We start from the raw sequence: 21,376 nt of genomic DNA, 5'->3' as shown, positions 1-21,376 counted from the left end.
ACGAGGCACATGTGCCTTGGGCTTGGGCGTGCTGCGGATGCGGTGTGTTTACACATTGCGCACGTTGCATCTGGTTTTGTTTAATACAGCCAACGTGATAGCAATGCTGTGTCCAATGCTCACTTCAGTTGGTGTTATGGAGCACTTTGTCTTTAGCTCATCCATCTGCAGCAGGTCTCTGCTGGGGCAGTACCCAGGGGTCTCCATCTGTGCTTTGCTGCGGTCTCGCTTGGCTCCCCTGCCTTTTCCCTGGGCTAGAGGCGGTGATTTGTGCTCCCGTGATGCTGAGATATCCTACTCGTCTGCAGAAGTGACAGGGGAGATGTCAACGTCTCTGTGCTGTTAATGGAAGAGACGCACAAGGATCTGGCCGTTCCCTGTGCCAACAAACCGACCTGCATCGGGGAGCGTGTTGCTTATCTTCTGCTTCTGGAAGAGGTTCGGGTTAGCTCAAGGAAGCCGATGCCTGTCCACGGTCATGGTCAGAGAGATGAGCTTCTGCAGCACCTCGGCTTGGCTCTGTGTTGCTCTCTGCTCCGGTGCTGGAGGGGACCCACGCAGCTGTGACCTCCAGGAACAGCACCAGCCTCCGGGAACACCCTTTTCACCACAGATCCCCACAGCCACACCGCCTCCTGGAGAATTTTCCCTAACACCAAAGAGATGTTTAGTCTTGTTCTTAGTCTTGCTTACGTCTAAAGGAAAAGGACACTTCAGTATTGTATCCCCTTGACAGATGTAGGAAATGAGGCAGACGAGTGCTCTAAAACGATCTCGCTTTACTGCTGGTACATTCTCAGTCTGCGTTGCACACATGGCCAAGGGAAAGGCCTGATGCTGGCAGCTCCCCTGTAGCCCCAGAGCAGGTCGAGCTTGGCTGGGCTTGTACAAACTCACACACCACTTGGCGATGGACCAGCAGAAGGGATGGAAGGGGAGAGCAATTTCTTTGGCACGTGAAGTCCTACGGCTCCCTGGGAGGGACAAGGGGACATCCTGGGGCACCACCACAGGTGCTAGCGCTGGCGGAGGCAGCAGGGACCTGCTCTGCCCTGCTGGGGCATGCCAAGGAGAGGCTTTCACCTGGCAGCTGGTCCCCACAGCAGGGCAAGGTCTGGTTTCACTGAGCAAGGCTGTTTTCCAGAAAGCCATCATGATGCTGATACAGCATTACCAACTGAGCACACCCGCGCTTCCCTGGGTGCTCAGGAAGCGCTTTTCAAAGATTGTTAGCTTTAACTTGGCCCAGCCATCTCCAGCGTTAACATATCTGAAAATCGGTTTCCACTGCAGTTTTAAAGCTCAAACAAAAGCAGCAGGGAGGCCCCAGCCAAGTCTCCAGGGGTAGTTTGTACACATTTCAAAGCCAGTGGATTTCAGCAAACAAACCTGGCAGCCGAGATGGGCCATGAGTCTCACAGCTGCGGTTGGCAGGCTCGAGGCAGCTGGAGCCATGATGCACAAGTATCCTCTGTCTTTTAGTCACTGCGTCCAAGTTCACACTGCTCCGTTCAACTCCGGGTCCTGCTCCTGCCAGTTGTCCCTCTGGTAGCGAGCGAGGAGTCAGAGCATCTGAAACACCAACATACAGCTGAGTGCAGGATCCAGCTGAGGTTTCAGAAATCCATCAGAGATGCGCATCTGTTCTGAGCTGCTGCCCTACCTGTCATCTCCTCCCAGTGGTTTCCTACATCTTCTAACACAAACTCGTTGCTGTCACTCGATCTCGACTCTTCTGGACTTGGCCACTTGAGCTCTGGTTGGCTCATGTGAGCCGCAAGGAGCTGGGAACGTCTTCCCCTTGCAGAGCACCACTTTGGGCATCTCCAGTCAGGGAGAGGCTGGAGGTGCAGGTCCCAGGCTGACAGCGCGGGGAGCAGTTGTCCTCTGGGGAGGAGGGCAGGAGGAGGCCGTACCTCTGGTCTGTGGGCAGAATGGGAGGTGGAACAGCCCTTCAACCCCAGGCGTCCTGCAGCAATGCAAGTGTCAAGCAAGCTCACGAAAATAAAAAGCTAATTCATCGTAACTGGTAATTGTATGAGGGAACAGTGCCATTGAGCCTGAAATACCTGAACATTTTCAGAGAGTAATGTGTATTTACAGAGGATCCAGCTGCCGGTCAGGCCCGTTCTCCACTACAGAGGATGGAAGGAACCGAAGGTTGAAGTCAGGGGTGTTCAGCCACCCACCTGGGCGCACAGCAGGGTCACAGAGGGTGACCCCTCCTGGCAGTGCTCCCCTCCAGCCGCTGCCCCCCGTCCAGCCCTTCCCGTGGAGGACAACCAGCCCGCAGTGCCGGAGCGCAGGGCCCGGGCCAGTTGGCAGGAGGCAGGCCGTGGCTTTCCAGCTGCTCTCCGTGGCTGCGCGCTGCGGTTTTCGTAACGCGCCGGTTGTCATACAGGGCAGACATCTGATAGCAAGGCTTTTACAGTTCCAGGAAAGCAATTGGAGAGCCTGTAGGTAATGAAATACAACATGCTCTGAAACAAGAAAATCCCTCATTGTTCAGCAAAACTGGGAGCTGAGCTCTTTTCTTTTTCCACTTCCTTTTTAACCTGAAATCCTATCTGCAGTGTCATTCAAGCCATGTCAGGACGTGGAAAGCTTTGAGCCAGATGCTTCAGTGGCAGAAATGGCCATAAACAATGACATCAGAGAAGGTCTGGCTGCGTGTGCCGGCCCTGCTGCCTGGTGCAGATGTGCACCGCCAGACCCAAAGAGCTCTAGGGGCTTGGTGAGTCCTTTTGCTCCGGTGTGATACGGTCAGAGTCCTTTTGTTTGCTCTCCCAGAGGGCAGAGTGACAGAACTGGCAAGAGTGAAGACCTGAGAAGGTGTTTGGAGGGAATTCAAAGTGCTTTGAAAAGGGCAAAGCCACTCTCCTGAGAACTGAGAGAACTCGTGGCTCTTGGCTCCAGCGCCGTGGTCCCAGCCACGTCTCCCCAGAGTAGCAGCAGCTCCACACGCAGCCTTGGGTGGTGTCCCGAGGACAGCATCCTTCCCATCAACTTACACCCGATGTTCCCGTCCTTTCTCCATCATCCACAAGCCAAAGTCTTGAAGTGGAAGGAAGATGTGCTGGCCGGCGAGGACCTTCTGCTCTGAGCTCGCATTTTCTCTCCAGTAACACCATGCCGTGGTCACAGCCGCGCTGGGACTGGTTTCTGGGCTCTGTTATAGCAGCATTGGGCAGGAGCTAATTCCCATCCGCCACACTGCTCTATTATAGAGCTGTCCAAACATCACTTACAGCAGCGTTTGTCCCAGAGCGGGTTTTTTGCTCTTTGTTCTTTTCTGTTTCCTGCCCCTGAAAACATAATTCAAAGGTTTTCTGCAACAAAGCGCCTTGCTGCTGCATCCAGCCATTCACTCCGAGCACATGAGCTCAGCGACAGCTGGCAGCGCCGCGGCACAGCCAAGGCACTCGGCTCCCCGAGAGCACTGGGGCTGCCGAGGGACAGTCCCGGAGTCACTTCTGGTTTCAATCTCAGTTGTCCATGCAGGAATCCATGCCTTTTTTTTTTCCTTTTTTTTTTTTTTTTGATTATGTGCTGAGCTGTTGTTTCCTGATGGATGGGCTGGGTGTGGAGCCCTTGCTGCAGGAGCTCCCCGAGGACGTGGGGTTGCCCGCTGGCTGAGCAGCGGGAGGAATGAAGGCAGGGCTCGGTGCACAGGGCTGTGGCACAGCCGGCAGCGTGCTGGTGGTAACGGCAAGCTCCCCGCACCATTCATCTAGGAACCAAGTATTGTTACATAGCCCTGAATAACGCGTTAGTGGTAGTGGCACAAAGCAGTGGTGACTTGCCCAGGGTGATGCAGGAGGTCGGTGGCAGAGGCTGAAGGGGAGCAGGAGTCTCCCAGCACTGTTCCTGTGCCGTGAGCATCGTCTCAGCATGGGCTGTGCTGGCCCATGGGCCAGGCACGTCTCGGATGCTGCCGTGGGATGCTGTGCTTGTCAAGGGGCACGGGCTCTGGGTGCAATGCTGCAGCAGCTGAGTGTCTCTAGGGCTTGGGCATGACCCAGCTCCCAAGGCACAGCCACGGCCTCCACGCAGGAGGAGGGGATGCAGTGGGACGTGCTTCTGCTTGTCCCTTCCAGTCCTCACAGCAGCAGCGCCAGTTCCTCTGCTGGAGCGAAGCTTCTGGAGCTGGAGGTGCCTGTGCTTGGCCGTGGCGTATCATTGTTTAACAGCCTTGGAGCCTGTGAGTGTCATTCCTCGTGTGGACAAACATCCAGCAGAGCCATACGCAAGTATTGGCCTTGCACTGAAAATCTAAGGGGAATAGGGTTGCTTGGGAGTGAAGTCAAACGTGCTTGAGCCCTTTGCTTTGGATAGGGCTGGAGCAAGGGTCGGGGTGAGTGGCTCTGCATGGCTGCAGCCCCCAGGTTCTCTGTCCTCTTCTGGAAGTGGTGCTGTGACCCCCTGGGCAGCTCTGCCCTCCGTGCAGTCCTTTTCCTTCATAATCACTGCCCTCTGTGCAGTCCTTTTCCTTCAGTACTCACGGCATCTCCAATGGCCCCAGGTTCAGCTGCTTTTGCCGCAGTCTAAACATCCCATTTTAGGGGAAGGTACGTGCTGGATTTTGTTGTTTGGGAGCTTTTATTGCTTTTTTTTTACCCTCGTCTGCTATTCTGGTGTCCGTGACTCAGCCCACCCGATGCACCGAATCCCCTGGAGCAGACCGCAGCCCCCTGGGGAGCCGGGCACCCCGCGGTGCGTGGGGACACGCTGCCTGCAGCCCCGGGGCCGTTGGTCCTCGCCGCGCGCCGGCCAGCGCTGCTCGGTCCCTGCCACTCGGGAAGGCAGGCCGATCCCAGCTGGTCTTCGTTTAGAGTTAATAGGAGTTGAAATGAGCCAGAATTTGAAATAAATCCCGTTGACTTGGCACGGTTTCTTTCCTGACTCAGACGAAGGAGACGCGCTTTCTGTGCAGTTACTCCAAGATTCCCCTCCTTATTGCGAGAGAGGATTTCGTTCCCCTCCTCTTCCACAACCCCAGGGCATTCGTGTCCTTCAGAAGGAGGATGTTAACCCCTAGTGCTTGTGGGAGAAAAGAAAGACCCGAGCAGTGCTTATTAGTGTAAATAGGAGTTATACTGCCTGAGCGCTCTCTCTATTGCTTTCTTCCCAGTTGGCAGCATCCAAAAGTGGCCAATTCTTTGGAGCATTTTGGTGTCATCTTGTGGGAAAACTTCCCAGCTCCGTGGTGCTGAGGGCTTGCACTTCTCCTGCGCCTCCCACCCATCATCAAGCTACCTTTCGGTAGCATCTTTGTCTCGTGTGCTGCCTTAGAGATGAGGAAATAGGGAAGAAAAGAAAAAAAAAGAAAAAAAAGAGAGAAAAAGGGAATTTCCCAGAAACAACAACTCCGTGGCAGTTCAGAGCTATCAGACCAAACCAGAGCAGCTTGGAGCGCACCGCATTGCTCCCCATGCAATTCTCTTTGCTGCCTTACACTATGAAACTGCTTACGCTGCTTAGAATAAATGAGTCAAATAGATGTCCCTATCCACAAAACCAAAGATGCATATTTTAGAGCGACATCGCTTGCAGATAAGGACTTGCTCTAGAGCAGGGAGTTTGGGATACAAGGTTTAGTTTTGGATTCCATGTTTTAAGCTGAGGAACTCAGCTGAGAAGGAAGTCATAGCAACGCTTGCTGTAGTTTTTCCATCTGAGATCTTTTTATAGGGTTTCCCAGCTGGCGTTTTCTTTGAATTCAGGCAGCCAGCTCTACCTGTGCTCACCACTTGGGTTTCCACAGGCAGCCCAAGAGCCCATTGCTTCCCAGTGATCCCAGCGAAACCCTCTGAACCTTACAGTACAATCAGGTCTTTCTTCTCAAGAACAGTTGAGTCTTTCTTCTTTCCCAAACCCATTCAAGAGCCACTGCCGTGTCTCCTCCCCTTCCAAACTACTGCTAGGCAGGGAGATTAGGAAATGTGTTTCTTATAAATCCAAAACATTTATGTCTTCAAATGCCCGGCCCCAATAATCCCACTAATTTCCTGAGTGCTTGTGAGCTGCCCTCTATGGGGGGAGGCTTCTCTCGATCAAAGTTTATTAAGTAGAGGTTCTCATATGGAGACGTTGCTGAGCGGTAGGAAATGATACGGGGCTTTTTCATTTCCCTTTAAATGAGCTGGCTGGCTGGGCCTTGAACAATATGGGCATGGTCATCCTGCGCTTCATGCTTACTACCCTTACTGCTGCTTTAGCTTTTCTGCCCTTTCTGCTTCCAGTGCCTCAAACTAGCACCGTTTTTTCCATCACCGTTGGCACTTTCTTCTCTTTACTCCCTGGCTGCATTCTGGTTCTTCTGTTTCTTCCTGCCTTGCTTTTGGAAGGGGGGAGTGACCTCAGACCTCACTTACCGACACCCAAAACACCCGAAAACATGCTCCACGGCAGTCTTGAGTGGTACTGAACCTGCCTGAGACAGGATTTGGGAAGGTGTCAGAGATTTCAGCTGTTGGTGCTTTGAGAATTTAAAGCTGGGCACCTCCTTTGCTCACGCTGACACTACTGATGTCTGTGCAAGAGGTCTGACTTCAGTACCGAGGCCATCAGCAGCTGAAAGCCTCTGTTTTCCTTACAAACTTATCGATCTGCGTTGGACAATAAACCATCCACGTCTCTCCCGTAGGGGAATATCTAAAGCTGTACTAAAAAAAAATTATAAAATTGGCTCCTTACTGAAGCTGGCAACGAAATTTTAAACAAGCTAGATCTAAGATGAACATTTTTGCTTTCCTGGGATATTTTGGCATACCTGAAGTCATGAAAAAAATGTAAAAACTGCTGCCTTCTGCTGTTCCTGATCACAAATACCATCATCTTCAGAAGATACTGATGTGCTTCTCCAGTGACAAGCGTGGTATATAAAGAGAAATGGCCATTTAAAAATAATCCTGCTCACAGAAGAAGCTTGGAAAGATTTGTTTCTTCAGCAAACCAGTGACCCAAAGCATACAACAAAATGTGTACAAACCCCAAGAATAAACATGTCAAGTATTCAGTGTCTTGGCACACTAACCCAACTGATTTGTATCTAGGAAAAAAAGAACCTGGAATGAATTATTGTTATGTATCATCTTTTCTACATTTCTGCCCCTTGTTGCTCTCTCTGCTAAAGGCAGCGGGAAGCCTGGAAACTTCACAGTGCAACGAAAGAGGTACCAAACGATGCTGGATTGCTGATGGGCTTTGGAGACTCTGCATGAAGTGTCAATCCCACTGAATTTGATTTATCAATTTATTTATTTTTTTCCTGTTTGGGCCCCAGTTTTTCCATCCCTGGACAGATGAGTCAGAAGAACAGGGAGAAAGAAAACCTGAACTTTTTTGAAGGCTACCAGAGCTGTTTCTGGGCTGGTTACTGCCTGTGTGACGTGCGGCGTGTGGCAGTACGGTGACTTCTTGGAGCTGTACAAACCGCTGCGTGTGTGCCCTGCGAACTTCTGGGACCGCAACAAGCAGCAACCGCATCTGGAGCATCACAAGGAGAGATACCGCGTATCTGGGAACCCCAGACAAATGCAGGACTGCCTCTAAACTCATCTGGGCAACATTCCTGCGCAGTTGGAGAAAGCACATCCAGGAAAATGAGACATATGGTAGGCTTCCCGCTCACCAGCACAGCTCCGCTGGCCAAAGTCCTAGAAAGCGTGCTGGTGGAGCCCAGAAACATCCCTCGCTGATAGAGCTCGCTCCGCTCGAGGAGGTAGCTGAGGCTGCAAGATCCAAGCCACATCTCGGCTGCCGGCGCTGCCAGCATGGTTTGACCCATTTATTTATACCGGCGATGCTTTTAACCGGCCGACAAGAGCTAGCACAGCAAGGGAACCTCAAAGGAAGGGCTCTGTGGTTTACCGCGAGTGACTGCTGGTCGCTCAGCTATCGCTGACAGGAGGCAGAGATGCTGCCAAGTTTTGTTCTGCAGCGATGGAGAAGGAGCCGCACCCCGGCTGAAGGGCTCGGGAGAGCCCTCTGAGTGGATGAACATCGCTGCTCACTGAGGCTGGTGCATCAGGAGGGGAAAAGCCAGCCCAGGAAGATTTCAGAGCCTGTATCTGTATCCCAGCATAGAAAGACGAGCCGAAGGAAGCCAGGGAAAGTGAGACCCCGTTTGAGCATTGCACAGTCTTCTGTGGGTCGATTTAGTTTTGTGCACAGGCCTTGGACTGTCAAAGTGGGGTTTGGTTTTGTTTTTTTTCCCTCCTCTCTTAAATGACTCTGCCCCTATAGCCGCACTGCACGATCGTGGGTACGAGCATGAACTTGGATGCTGGCAGATTTTAGGAGCAATGCAGAAATTTTGTTTCTCGTTAGGGAAGAGTTAAGACCCAAACCCGTCTTCTCAAAAAGCAAAGACATTTTTTGGGTGCAGGGCAGAAGCAAGGTTCAGTCATTGCTTCCATGGGAGATGTGTCCAGGTGGGGGGACCAGGCTCTACCTCCCGCTCCTCTGATGTAGCTGTGGGACGTCTGCATTTTTCGCAAACCCTGTAACACATCCTCGTCCTGGGAGGCAAGCACAAGTAGCATGGAAGTATTTGTTTCAGGAGATTTTACATCACAGCAGTTCAAGAGCACATCTCAGTGTGCAAAATGACTCTGCTGGAGAGGATTGACAGCTTGGCCATCACCAGGGCCAGGAACAGATTTAGCTTAAAACATCTTTTCTCCAATTTGCAAGAAATATCCGTTGCCCAAAATTCCAAAAGATCTTAGAGCACAGTCCAGGGAGACTGATGGAAAAAATATTATGCAACTAATTGGAAATCCCAGTTGTGTCTTTGTTCATTCAGGTCTTGTTTTGACAGTAAACTTTTGTGAGTGATACCACTGTTCGCTCTCCCAGTTTTCAAGCCACTAGGCATTGCAGTATTGCTGCAGAGCGGGGTCTGTGAGCGCTCCTGTTGCTTTGCTGTGCCTCCAAGAACCGACACGTGGGGAAGCTGAGCGCCCTGGTACCCTGTCCGGGGGCGGGTCGGCTGGGTAGGGGTGGCCACTTCCCAGTCGGATGCTTTTGTTGGCAAAGATTTCTTTGTACTCCTGTCAAAAGTGTACATCACGGGGTGACGCCAGGGCCTTGTCACCCACGATTCATCGCCTGTTGCGGCTGGGCAGCGTCTGTGGGAAACTAATCCCAAAAGTGCTCTCTGGGGAAGTGGCAGCACAAAACAGCCAACAAACGCCCGAGCAAACTGGAGAGGCAACAGACCAGGACCCGTGAAGTCCTCGCAGAGACTCGTCCTTTGTGAAGCTCTGAGAGCGCTGGCAAGGTGGGCTCTTGAAATGTTTGACTTATTTAAACGGAGCTGTTCCCTCGGGGGCAGTGAAGAGCTGCCACAATTCGTCAGGGCTATAATAAGCCTGAATTGCTCCTTTGTGTTAAGAGCAGGCACTTAGGAGGCCCATGTTTGAGATCAGAGTGAAAACCCTCAGATATGGCTAGCTTTCCAAGTCGCTTTTGTTCACCTGAGACCGATGCTGTCCTGCAACATCAACAGGGGTGCAAACAATACCTCCTAACGGGTCGGCAGGAGCACAGGGGGAGAGATGCTGTGCTGGTGTGTGGATGCTGCTGAAAAGTACGTGGCAGCTGCCAAGAAGTCTGAGTTATTTTCTTCAGTGATACTTCTGCTTGTTTCTGTCAAATCCAAAATATGTTGTCTGCCTTGCAGCCAACGGGGTCAAACATTGAAAAAATAATTTCCCTGGGCTCCCTAAGGAGAGTGTGCTATACTTAGCTGCTCATCGCCGCTAATTTCAGTCTGTGTGTGTGCGAGGACAGCTGGTGGGCTCTGCTGCACGTGAGACACCCACGGAGGGGCACAGAGCAGGCCAGCGTTTCTGCCTCTTGTTGCTGTGGCTCCCACCTGAAGTGTCGCATGCCTGTGCATTTCTCGGTGCCTGACCAGCACGTTGTGGTTTCTGTGTGCTGTTCCTTGCAGTGATAGTAACACGGGGAGATGGTTTTTGCATTGTGACCTGCGTATGGCGGGTAGATAGAAAATGAAACAAGCATCTGTCTTTTCAATGCGAAGATAAAGAGAATTGCTTCAGCCGTGCTGCTCTGTAGTCCCTGGGCACAGGGATCCGTGTCCACGTGCTGCAGCAGCTGAAGAAGAAACTTGGCCGTGCTCCTGCCGGAGCACCTGGGAATTGTGCCCATGACTGCCTCGCCTCCTTGTTGGCTCCCTTGGGAATGGGATGGGATGGGCGAGGATGCTGTCAGGGTTGTGGGCACCAGGAAAATGAAACGAGGAGCTGGTTGGGATGGGATTTCTTTGCTTTCCCATTCCAACAGCTTTTTAAATCTCTCCTAGGGACCAGAAGGGAAACCAGGAAAACAGGGGGAAAAAGGCAAGCCTGGCCAGAAGGTAAGAACATCTCCCACTGATAACGTCTCCTCCTCTGGATCTCCCTTTTCTTTGCTCATCTTTGATATTTATCTGTAGAAGCTGTTTTGTCCTGCATTAATGTCTGTGCCTTCGTTCTGCAGGGCAGCAAGGGCTACCAGGGGCAGCTCGGCGAGACAGGAGCTCCAGGGAAGGAGGGGCCGAAGGGGAACCAAGGCCCTAAAGGATCCCGAGGTACCCTGGGACCTATGGTGAGAAGAGCTCTGCAGATGGTTGAACACAACACACAGAAACGTGACTGTGCTGGGTGCCAGCCCATGCGAAGCACAGAGCCCAACAAGGGCTCCAGAGCAGGGAGAGTGAAATGATGCTAGACGGGTTAAATTGACCAAAAGAGCTTAACAATTGCTCTGAGCAGCAGAGGAGACTCCACAGTGGTAGTGGTGGTGATAGTGCCCATGAGTCCAGCTCACATTGCATCATGGTGCTTCTTTACAAGTCCCTAGACGAGCTGAAGTATTGGGGATTTTTTTCTCGAGAAGGGAGTGAGCTGATAAGCTATTTTTTGCTAAGATCTTTCCCTTTGAGACTGCACACTCATGGTACGAGCCGCTTCCAAGTCAAACTGTGTTGTTAAAAGGAACTCTGCCTTGGACTTCTGCCCTGTTTCTACACCCACTCTTGATATACTTATCTAAAACACTTGCAGCAAGAAGAAATACAGCATGGGAAAGGGTTTGAGTTGGGGCTTGAAGGTGAGGTTTTCAGAGAGAACGACTGTGTGGCAGAGAGGGAAGAAAGTTAATTTGCTATAGGAACATGAGACAAACACGTGTGGTCAGCAGCAGTAAGTAACAAGTACCTCCTCACGCATCGTAGGCTGGTAAGAAAACTCGTTGCACTTTTACTTGGTAGAACTTAGTGAAAGAGCAGGAATTATTTATGAACGGGGAAACGCGGTGATGTTTCAGAACAGTAGCAAATGAGTGATGGAGTAAGGGTTCTGCAGACAGTGTTTTCCTGCGTCAAAAATTATGGCCTCCCCATATATCCTCCCTTAGGTTCGTTGGCCAAGTCTCCATGGATTATTTCACAAGGAAGCGAAGCACTGTCCGAGCAGCAGTGTGTTGGACTGAGCACGCCTCTGCAGTCTGTCTTGAGGAAAGGGCTTCCTTCCACACTAAATGGGATTATCTGGAAAGGTTGCTCCTCACTTTAATCTGATGATCTGGTTAAAACCCTTTTGTGCAGATTGATAGAGATGCAATAAACAGCTTTTGCAATGCCCTCATCACAACCCTGAAAACTCCCTTCCCGGCCTCAGAACCCACACCGAAAGGTTTCCTCCCTGCAGCTTAGGATTAGGTCATGCGTGAGGAGGGTCTCACTGGTGGACTTCCTAGCACAGAGATAATTTGGGTATAAAGCCAGGGCGTTTCAGACGGCTGCAGCAATGCTCCCCAGCGGCCGGGGGAGTAGGTGGCCATGCTGAAATGCTCCCATGTGGTGCTGAGCTTCGCTTTGTGCAGCCTGGCGTGTCCTGTTCCTGCGGCTGCACCCACGGGCTGCTCTCATGGTGCTTTCTGTGCTTGCCTCTCCAGGGTGCTCCGGGAAGGATGGGTGCTCAGGGGGAGCCTGGCTTGAAGGGTTACCAGGTAAGGATTTTATTTTCATCCTCTGGCTTCCAGCTGTTCTGAACCATAACAGAACTGCCACTCCAGCACGTGGCTATGACTTATTTCTGATCTGAAGTTGAGTTTGGTGTAGTTGTTTTTCTAGTGTCTGTTTGCACCGTGTCAGCTTCTCCAGATCCAGCCTGTTCATCTCTGCCATGACCTGCGTGTGCCTCCACAGCTGGGGTGCGCAGTGCAGGGCTTGTGCGAGCTGTCAGAAAACCAGGCAGGACCTTTGGTGAAACACCTCTCTCCTGTCTCCTCACTTGCTGTCTGCTCTCCGCAGGGACATGCAGGACCACCAGGGCCAATTGGACCACCGGGGCCAAAGGGGGAGAAGGTAAGCTGGCCGTGTAGCCATCCAGTCTGTAATAAACGTGAGCCAGCGCTGCTCTGCTACTGCAGCATCAGTTACGGCCTCAGCACCAAAGCTCAGCCCCAGGAGGCTTGCACAGCCCAGTCACACAGGCCACGGGGACAATGGTCATATCCTGCAGCAGAAATGCAAGCTGTGTTGTTCTTGAAAGAGGGTCTTGCTCTAACCATCAGCAGCAGGAACAGCGCTAGGTTTGCTGTCTCTCAAAGCTCGTGCACCTCCAGCCCACCCATACTAAAATGATGTTATCAAAGCAGGGCAGAACCGGTCTCCATCACCCTTGTCCCATTTCCCTCCTCGCTGCTGTGGGACGAGGGCTCTGACTCAGCCCAGCTGCAGCAAGGGGGCTCGGCGAGGGGTGCTGGGCTGAGTCAGAGCCCTCTTTCCGCGGCAGAAGCTTTCCCCGTGCATTTTTCCCCTTCTGCTGAGTCAGCGCAGCCGTAACCAGTTCAGGCTGGAGAAGTGACTCATGCCTTAATGGTTTCCTGCCGGCGGGGCTGGCTGCCGTGCTCCCAGGCCAGCCCAGCTGGCGCTGGCCCTGCTCTCGGTGCCGCTGGAGCCCCTCACGTGCCTGCAGTAGCAGCGGCGATGCTCCCTCCCCCGGCACAGGGAGGGAAGTGGTGGTGACTGGGAATGGGCAGCCGTGGGGTCCCAGTGAAGAGGAAAGATGTGCAAACTCCTTTTGCTCGTTTTTGTGTGTGGCTGCAGATGTGCGCCTGCAAGCAGGAGCTTCGTTGCTTGTAAAAGGAGTTCGTGGGACTCGGGGCAGAGATCCCGAGGCCACGTCTGTGCTGGGGCTTTGAGTGCATCCTTTCAGTGTCAGGACACCCTGTTCGTGCTGCTCTCCTCGCTCTGCCTGCAGGCTCCTCACGGTGGTGGCCAGGAGGCGATGGGGCAGGGCAAGCTGTTGTACTCCACCAGCAAACCTCCCATGTCTCAGAAACGCTGCAGTTCCTGCTGCTCATTCCCTCCTTTCTTGCCACTGTCACACCCGTGGCACAGCAGCAGCTGGTGGTGCTCCCGCTGCTCAGCACCTCCACCGCTGCCTTGCTGCATTTCCACCCTCTACACTCTCCAGTGCTGCCCCATCCTCTGCCCCCACTCTGTCACTTGCTCCTGCAGCCTCCAGCAGCGTGCCCCAGGTGTGCGCTGCTGGGCGGCCGTGCGGAGAGCACCAAGTGTTAGCCAAGCACGACCAGCCCAGGATAATAGTGCAAGAGCTCACAACCAAGCAAGCTGTCAGCTGAAAGCCTGGCCGGAGTTTTCTCACAGTTCCATGCTGAAACTTGTGCATCCTGGCAAAACACTGGGAGCTGCGACTACCAAGAGCAAAATTGCCATTGGCTTTAGAACAGGAGGAGCAACAGATGTGCGGATAGGTATCTCAGTTGAAATTGTTACTGCTGATTTTTTTAATCTCTCCACATCTAAATTTGCCATCTTGAAAGGCCCCATCACCCCAAATCATTAATCTGAAGTGCTCGGTAAGCTCTCTCCCCTTCACCAGCGCTGCTGTGACAGAGCTGCCTGCGCCTCTCTGCTCACCCAGCTGCAAGGAAACTTTGCAGCCTGCAGCTCCTCAGAGATAACACGGATCTTGTGTTGTCAGAGCACAACAACGCCATGCAATAGCTTAACCACGGATGATAAAATGAACTCTAATTGCAAGTGTCCAAGCTGAAGCCTGGCAAAAACTCCAAAGCATCTCATGCATCTGCTGAGAACAGTCAGGTCCGTTAATGACTGCTGAGAGCCAGGTCCTGCTCGCACCGTCCCTGACAGACAGCAGGTGTGCTGGCACATTGCAGGGAGAGCCCAGCATCGTGTGCTCGATCTCCAGCATCGTTTCCTGCAGCATCCAGGTGCTCCACAAAACCTGCATCTAAGTCTTCCTAGCCATCCTTCCTTCTTATCTCCTAAGAGTTGCCTGGATCTCAGTCTGAGGACAGATTCCTCCCCTCCAGACATCTGTAACCTCGCGCACGCGTGCGCATGCTAAAATGGAAGCCTGAAGCTGGGAACGGAAGCAGAAACGAAAGTGGGACCGTGGCTGTTCTGTGAGCTTTAAGCTATGTGGTAGATGTAGGTTTGCTGAAGAAAGAGGATACATAATGGTGGGGAAGGCCTTCCCTCCTGCAGAGCAGAAGGTGGAGTGGTGAGAGGCATTACTGTGAATCCAGCTCCGCTGTGCCATCCCAGCCAGCTACTCTGCTGCGTTTAATACGTTTACAGCTCCTCAAAGAGGCCTTGCTCAGAGCAGACGCCTGCACTTGGCAGCTGCTTAAAGCAGTCCAGATGGGATCCTTTTAAAAATTACAAACTGGTGTATCTCACTTTGGGACAGGAGCCAACAACAACAAGCCTTCCCTTCTTCTCCATGCATTTTCCATTTGTATCCCAACATGTTTACTTTGCTGCCCTTTACTCTAACTTCTTTTCACTGCAACTTTCCAAAGAATTAGCGCAGAGCTTTCATCTCCCTCTCGAGCAGCTGAGGCATCAGGAAGTCCTGGAGGAGCTCAGTCTCGCAGTCCTAGAGCTGACCAATCCTGCAGGATTTTCTCAGAAGACAAAGGACAAAGTGGCGATAAGACTCCTGGGGGCACAAAACTTCAGAGAGAAAGTCTGTGAGTCCTGATGCTCTTCAGAGCTCCCCAGAGCTGTAAGCTTTCTTTGTGTTCATCACACCCATCTCAGCTCCCAAATGGCAAGGTGTTCACATCCTGTTTGAGCAGAAGCAGTTGGTGCCAAGACTTCTGCGCGGTAACACGTATACTGGGATTTATTTATTTTTTTCTGAGACTTGAGAAATGGTGGCTTTGTTTCTCTTCTATCCTACACTCCTTTGATAGTGGCTAGAAATTAAATGAGCTGCCAGGTATTCTGCTGCCGACTTCAGTCGGTGAGTTCATTAGCACTGGAAACTTTGTTGGCCGAGCCTGTTAGGCTTTGCTTTTCTTTCCCTCTGTTCTGCCACCCAAATCTCTCCATCCCTATTGCTCAGTACTGCATTCTCAAGCCATACTGGCAGTTCTCCCCGTGTATATATATATACATATTTTTTTTTAATTATTTTTTTTACCAAGATACCTCCCCCCAAAAAACAGACATGTAAACACTTTATCACCCAACACCTGATCTCTCATGGCTATGTATAACCATAACCTGGGATTATATCTGAAATCCTGGCAGCACCCATCCAACAAATGAGAGAGAAATGAGCAGCAGAGAAAGAAAATGCCTCTGTCATGAAGCACGTAATGAAGAGAGATGCACCGAGCTCTTTGCTACCTGCTGAGGTTAACTGCAGGAGATTTTCCAAATCTCTGGTCTCGTTCTACCAAGCTGCAAGTGTCGGTCCTGGTGCTCAGCACCATGAGAAGTGGCACAGCCCCGATTCCAAGCCATGTGCGCAGTCCCTCTGGAAGCCAAGCCATCGGCTCCATTGTCTAAGAGCTTTTTCACCGCTGCTTATTTGCTGCTCCAGTTATGTCTGTAGCAGACATCTTATATTAGCAACGCACCCCAAAAACCTTCTCCCAGAGAAATTCCCACTGAGAAACTGCACAGGCACCCTTACTACCAGCAGCTCCAACTCAAGCAGAAGATGAGAGTCACAGAGAAAAAGTCAAAGACGGACATAAGCACACCAGCAAAGGCTGATGCAGCCACAGGGGATTGCAGAAGTCTGTGGAAGACGCGTGGCTGCATAGCCATGTGGATTTGGTTGTTCAAGGCATTTGGATGTTCATTTTGGATGCTGACGCATACCAAACAGTCCAAACACAGCAGCTCCACAGTGCCAGAATCCCCCAGACCTCCTCGCTCCAGTAGCTGCAACATCAAAGGAGCTGTGAGATGCATCCACGCTAAGGAGCCTGAGTGCCAGAGACTGGCTGATATGAAGTAGCCAAAAACCAAAGGAGCTTAAATTTAGCCATCTTCTATGGGGAGCAAAGAAACAGCCATGTCTGAGCAAGACTCCAGAGAAAATAGGACACCATGACCTCAAGTGACTTACACAACTGAATTTAAAAAAAAAAAACAGTTTCTGTTTTGAGAGTCTTGAGGGATCTCTCTGTGGATGTTTTAGAGAGACCTCAGTTATAAATAATCCGGGTGATGTTATCTGCCAGCCAAACCGTGAGCTCTGAGCTCCTGCTGGAGAGCATCCCACCGATGAGCGGAGCTGCTCACACAGCGAGCATAAGGGACCGACCCTCTCACCTGGTTCAGTGTCAGAGAAGCCCACGGTGGTGGCACACAATCAGGGAGCCCGCCCAGACCACCCCTGCTCCCTTGACAGCCCAGGCTGCTCTCAGTGAGGGTGGGGAAGTGCTTGATTAAAGAGTTTGGTTTGACTGTTGGCAATAAAATTCAGAGGCAGAATACTGTTTCTCATATTGTCCTAATTACATGCTTCTTGCTTAGTTTTAGGAATTGTTGAATATAACTCTTTGCACCTGGTTCCTTAGCGAGGATGGTAAGACCAGGCAGAAACAACCACCAAAGAAATCAGGGAAGTGATGTGAACAGTCAGGGTACCACAGGATGTGAAACAAACAAACAAAACAAAACAAATTTAGACATTCTTTGGATGAACAATCAGTAAAATCAACACAGACTTTGACTTACATGCCCATGAGAAGACTGGATCAGGTCCGTACAGAAACATCTGCTATATCTGCTGTAATCTATATTAATACGACTATTTTTATTCACAGGGAGAACAAGGTGATGACGGGAAGGTGGAAGGCCCGCAGGGACCACCCGGAGACAGAGTAAGATGTTAAATCCCATCTCTAATCAGTCCTGGCCTGCTTTTTGCCAGGGGACTAGTTGGGTTGCTTCCTTACTTGTAGAACGTGCATAAAGCCATCGAGATTCTGTGGATAATGGGATTGCTAACGTCTAACTTAAACCTTTTGTTGTGTTGTTGTAGGGCCCCGTTGGTGACAGAGGAGATCGAGGGGAACCTGGAGACCCTGGTTATCCTGTGAGTCTTATTTCCAGTAAACGATTGTCTTATTCCCAGTAAGTGATTCAGAAATTATAGTCCTGGGGAAGTTCCCCCAATCTGTATCAGCCCCCCGAAGGTCTACCCTTTGCCCAGTAGTCACAATTCATAACCCGCTGTTGTCCCTTGTCAACTGCTGCACATGGCTGTGTTTCAAACAAGGAAGAGAAATTCAGATGTCTTTTCCTAAAGCGATAAAAATTTTGCTGAAGTCAAACGTAGCTCCTGCAGCTCAGCATCTAACAATGCCGTGCACATCCTGGAGCACACTAGACTGGAAGAAGGAGCAGGAATTTCTCATTAGGATTATTTGTGGTTATCAAGGAAATGCCCTGGGGAAGATGTGTACGAGGTAGGTCATTGTCAAAGTCAGACAAAGTTGAAGGCTCATGTGCCAATGGCTGTAACTGTTTCATGGGAAGACTTCTGTTAACTTGGGTGTGTGGAAGCTTCCTTGTGATCAGAGCAACCCATTGCAGGAATGTACAGAAGAGTTTAAATTCACCAGAGTAGCAGTGTTGCTGCTGTATTTTGTAGGACAGCAATCTCTAACTGTTAACTTAAATGACTGCTGTGTGTATTTAGGGGCACATTAGAAAGCCTTCCCTCCTGCTTAGTGACTGGCAGTTCCTCTTAGCTACTTCTTTCCAATGCATATCCGTGGTGGCATGTAGACTACAGCTTCAACATTGGTGCATTAGCAGAATGCAGATACGTTCATTGTATCCTGCCCTATGCTGCATGTTACATCTGTTTTTGTTCCCCATTGCCACAGAAATTCCCAAGAACAAACAAATGTTCCTTCTCTTGTTTTTTATTTAAGGGTCAAGAAGGGCTTGATGGAGAAAGAGGAAAACCTGGACAGCAAGGCTTACCTGTAAGAGATGCTGCTTTACTGTAAGCTACCCAATGTCACATGCATATGAAAAAGAGACAGAGGAAGGTAGGAAGGGCTGCAGCAGGGATGTATGGTGAGCTGTAAGGTGTGCGTTTCCATGAGCCAGGCCTGTGAAATGGGCATTTGGAGTCACATGTTGGGACCAATAAATAGGTGACAGAACAGGGGGCACTTGCAAAAGCGTGCCCCTAGGACTGCCTTTTGTGAAGAACCCAAGAAGGACTAGAAAGCTTAGGAGATGGGCAGCGCAAGATGGGTGACACTGGAAGGGTCCACTTGGAAATCGTGCTTCTGGGAAGAGCTGGTCCAGTGTGGGGCAGGACCATCTTATTCTGCCTGGCTAGTGTTTCCTTCCAGGCCAGTGCATTATGAAAGGCTAAATTAAATCCAAATTTAAGGAAAGGATTCTTTATTCCTGTATCTATATAAGGCAGCATCTAATTTGTGTATGTAAGCATACATACTATATCTGCATACTATTGCAGCCATGAGCTCAGTAGCACATTAAATGGAGTTTGTACTGGGAAATAAAGTCGAATTGGTTCCCAATCTTTGTAGGGCTGCTGGGAAGAACAACAAATTCCAGTTTGGGCTAAAATCTTAGTGCTCTGTCATGTGCTCTGTCTGGAAATGGGTAGAGCTGCTGCATTCCTCAGTGGAGTAAATTTATTCTGAGGGGTGGTTTCCCCGCAGATGTCAGTGCTTCAAATGGAAGCGGGAGCTTTGGCTTGTCTTTAGGGAAGGGCATGAGAAATGTGGCTCAGAAACAAGCTGAAGAGAGCTCTGCAGGTGGGTCCTCCAGAAACTGCCCAACACAAATACACAAAAATCTGGATGTCCAGAAGAAAAGATGGAGACGTGTGGTGGGGAATTGAACAGGAAGAGTTTCGCGTTTCCATAGGTAGCTGTCTAAGATGTGACACCCAGGCAAAACCAAGGAAAGGGCTGCAGCACGCAAAAGGGAGGTGGTACCAACACTCAAGATGCGTTTGCTGTGTGAACCACTCGTTCTGCACGTAGCTTGTGTGGTGCCTTTCTCAAACCAGGCTCCCTCCTGCTCACTTCTGGGCACAGTTTTCCAGGCGCAATCTGGAATTTAGTGAATGATTCCCCCGAATACGAGCACCACCCAAGTGAGGGGGTAACGTCGCTTCTTCTCCAATTGATACCCTGTTAAATGCTCTCTGGAGACAGTTCCTTGCTTCTTTTTTCCCCAGGAGGCTTGTCTGAGCACAGGCTGTTCCCGTGAATTATTTCCATACGGTCAGCGTTGTTAGGGCACAAAAAATGCTGTTCTTTGTATTCGTGCAAGATATTGCCAGAAGAGAATTTCAAGCAGATTTTTCTTGCTTATGTTTTGTAGGGGGATCCTGGACCACCAGGCCAGCCAGGAGCAAAGGGATCCAAAGGTGATGTGGTAGGTTTCAGCAGGGTGGATTCATAGTGTCCCAAGTTTGAAGAAAATGTCTAATTAAGAGGACTGTCACGTGTTTTCCAACATGTTTGATTTGTTTATGGTCTGCACCTTGAAAGACTGTGGAAAACCTAGTGGGAGGGCTGTAAACACGCATTTTAATGTCCAAACCCAACAGTTAGTTGACTTTTTGAAAATGGAGAAGCTTAAGACAGAGCAGCTCCAGCATGACAGGTGAATCTTGGGCAGGTCTTTAGTCATTGCCATGGGTTGTGCCTCTTTCCCACACCCGTCCATGTGCTGCCTCCAGCTCCAGCCAGCTTGTCTGTCCCTGAGGGGATCTGAGCCAGGCGAGTGCCTCTCTCCTTCACCTGAACCATCAACTTTTCTGACTTGAAACCTTCCAGCTAGGGAGTCAATTTATCCATGCAGTTCTTATCTTTCCTGGAAGAGTCCCTCTAACTCCTTGCCTTTACCGAGCAAGGAAACACAGCACACAGCTCCTTCAAAGTTCAGTGTGGTACCTACTCCAACTTCCACATCTGGCTGTAATGACAGCCTGCTAATTATTCTCACAGAGCGGGGATTTTATTTGCTAAAACATAAGAATGTGACCTCAATACTCAGCAAATTCCTGCTCCCTTTTGGCAGGCATTAGGATTTTTATTTTTACCCCGTTGTGGTAATGCCAGAAGATAGCCTAACCTACAGTAGGTGTTCTTGGCAAGGAGGATACCAGGTGATAAGATGAATAAACTCTACCCCTCAGTGGATGATCTGGAACTACCTTTAAGTCTAATGAGTAGCAGAGAAAGTACCCCCAGGAATATTTCTTTCATGTAGCTGGCCTGCCTGGTCCTCTGCAGATGGAGAAACAATGCACAGAAAATGCAGTGCCTCAATTTAAAAGTGCTTTAGTGCATGACCTCACTAAAAGAGCCCTAGTGAAGATGGTGAGGCTGAGTTTTCCATTCATTCTGCCGAAATTAATCCTTTTTACAGCTAATAAACCTCTGGAGTATTTCTTTTACGTCTTTATTCACAAAGCAGCATTGCAAATTTTAGACACAAGATACCATTTTCTTTTCCATTAACTTCCCAAAATACAGGGAGCTACCTAGGGGAGAAATGCCCTTACTGAACACCCTGCAGAAGACTTGCCTTGGTTCTGTGCTGTGCTGTCAATGAACAGACAAGAGGGCGCAGGTTTTAAGCATCTTGTTCTAATGTTTGCCAGTGTATTGAGTCCTCCCTTGAGTTCATCCTGCTTTATTTGTCCTCATCTGCTCTGTATTAGGAAAAATGTAGGTCCTTGCCTTCTAGCTATTCATTCCTGCCCTAGAACTCTCAAGACATAAGAAGAATCACTTGTAATAAAACCAAATAGCAGTTCATTCCCCAGTGTTGGAGCAACTGACTTTATAAATCTCCTTTTTATAAAACTCTTTCCAGCCATTATCCAAAAGCACACCCTGAAGTCAGGCTCCCAAGTGGAGTTGTGCTGGAGCTGCTGCAATTTTAGATGTCTTTCTTATTTTCCTTGCAGGGTCAAAAAGGAAAGCAAGGAGCAAGGGGCAGTGCAGGGAGCAGAGGCTCACCGGTAGGTAAAAAAATGATTTTCTGCCCCAGCAG

General features: G+C 50.3%; 1 protein-coding gene across 8 annotated transcripts in view; it reads left to right on the top strand.

The window, feature by feature from the left end:
- The window catches only part of COL27A1 (collagen type XXVII alpha 1 chain), a 198,499-nt gene that overhangs the window by 164,522 nt on the left and 12,601 nt on the right, over positions 1 to 21,376 (top strand). For all 8 annotated transcript variants that reach the window (XR_010826088.1, XM_066980818.1, XM_066980819.1 and 5 more), the window contains 9 exons: positions 10,334 to 10,387; positions 10,510 to 10,617; positions 11,968 to 12,021; positions 12,326 to 12,379; positions 17,140 to 17,196; positions 17,358 to 17,411; positions 18,256 to 18,309; positions 19,694 to 19,747; positions 21,291 to 21,344. Coding sequence is in view for 7 of the 8 variants with exons in the window: in XM_066980818.1 (XP_066836919.1) it covers positions 10,334 to 10,387; positions 10,510 to 10,617; positions 11,968 to 12,021; positions 12,326 to 12,379; positions 17,140 to 17,196; positions 17,358 to 17,411; positions 18,256 to 18,309; positions 19,694 to 19,747; positions 21,291 to 21,344 (543 nt within the window). In the remaining variant the exon portion in view is untranslated. The remainder of the gene's footprint in view (positions 1 to 10,333; positions 10,388 to 10,509; positions 10,618 to 11,967; positions 12,022 to 12,325; positions 12,380 to 17,139; positions 17,197 to 17,357; positions 17,412 to 18,255; positions 18,310 to 19,693; positions 19,748 to 21,290; positions 21,345 to 21,376) is intronic.

Source organism: Anser cygnoides, chromosome 20 (genome assembly GCF_040182565.1).
Source record: "Anser cygnoides isolate HZ-2024a breed goose chromosome 20, Taihu_goose_T2T_genome, whole genome shotgun sequence".
Lineage (NCBI taxonomy): Eukaryota > Metazoa > Chordata > Aves > Anseriformes > Anatidae > Anser > Anser cygnoides.
The sequence above is the reverse complement of the archived record's forward strand: the minus strand, read 5'-3'. Positions and strand labels throughout refer to the sequence as shown.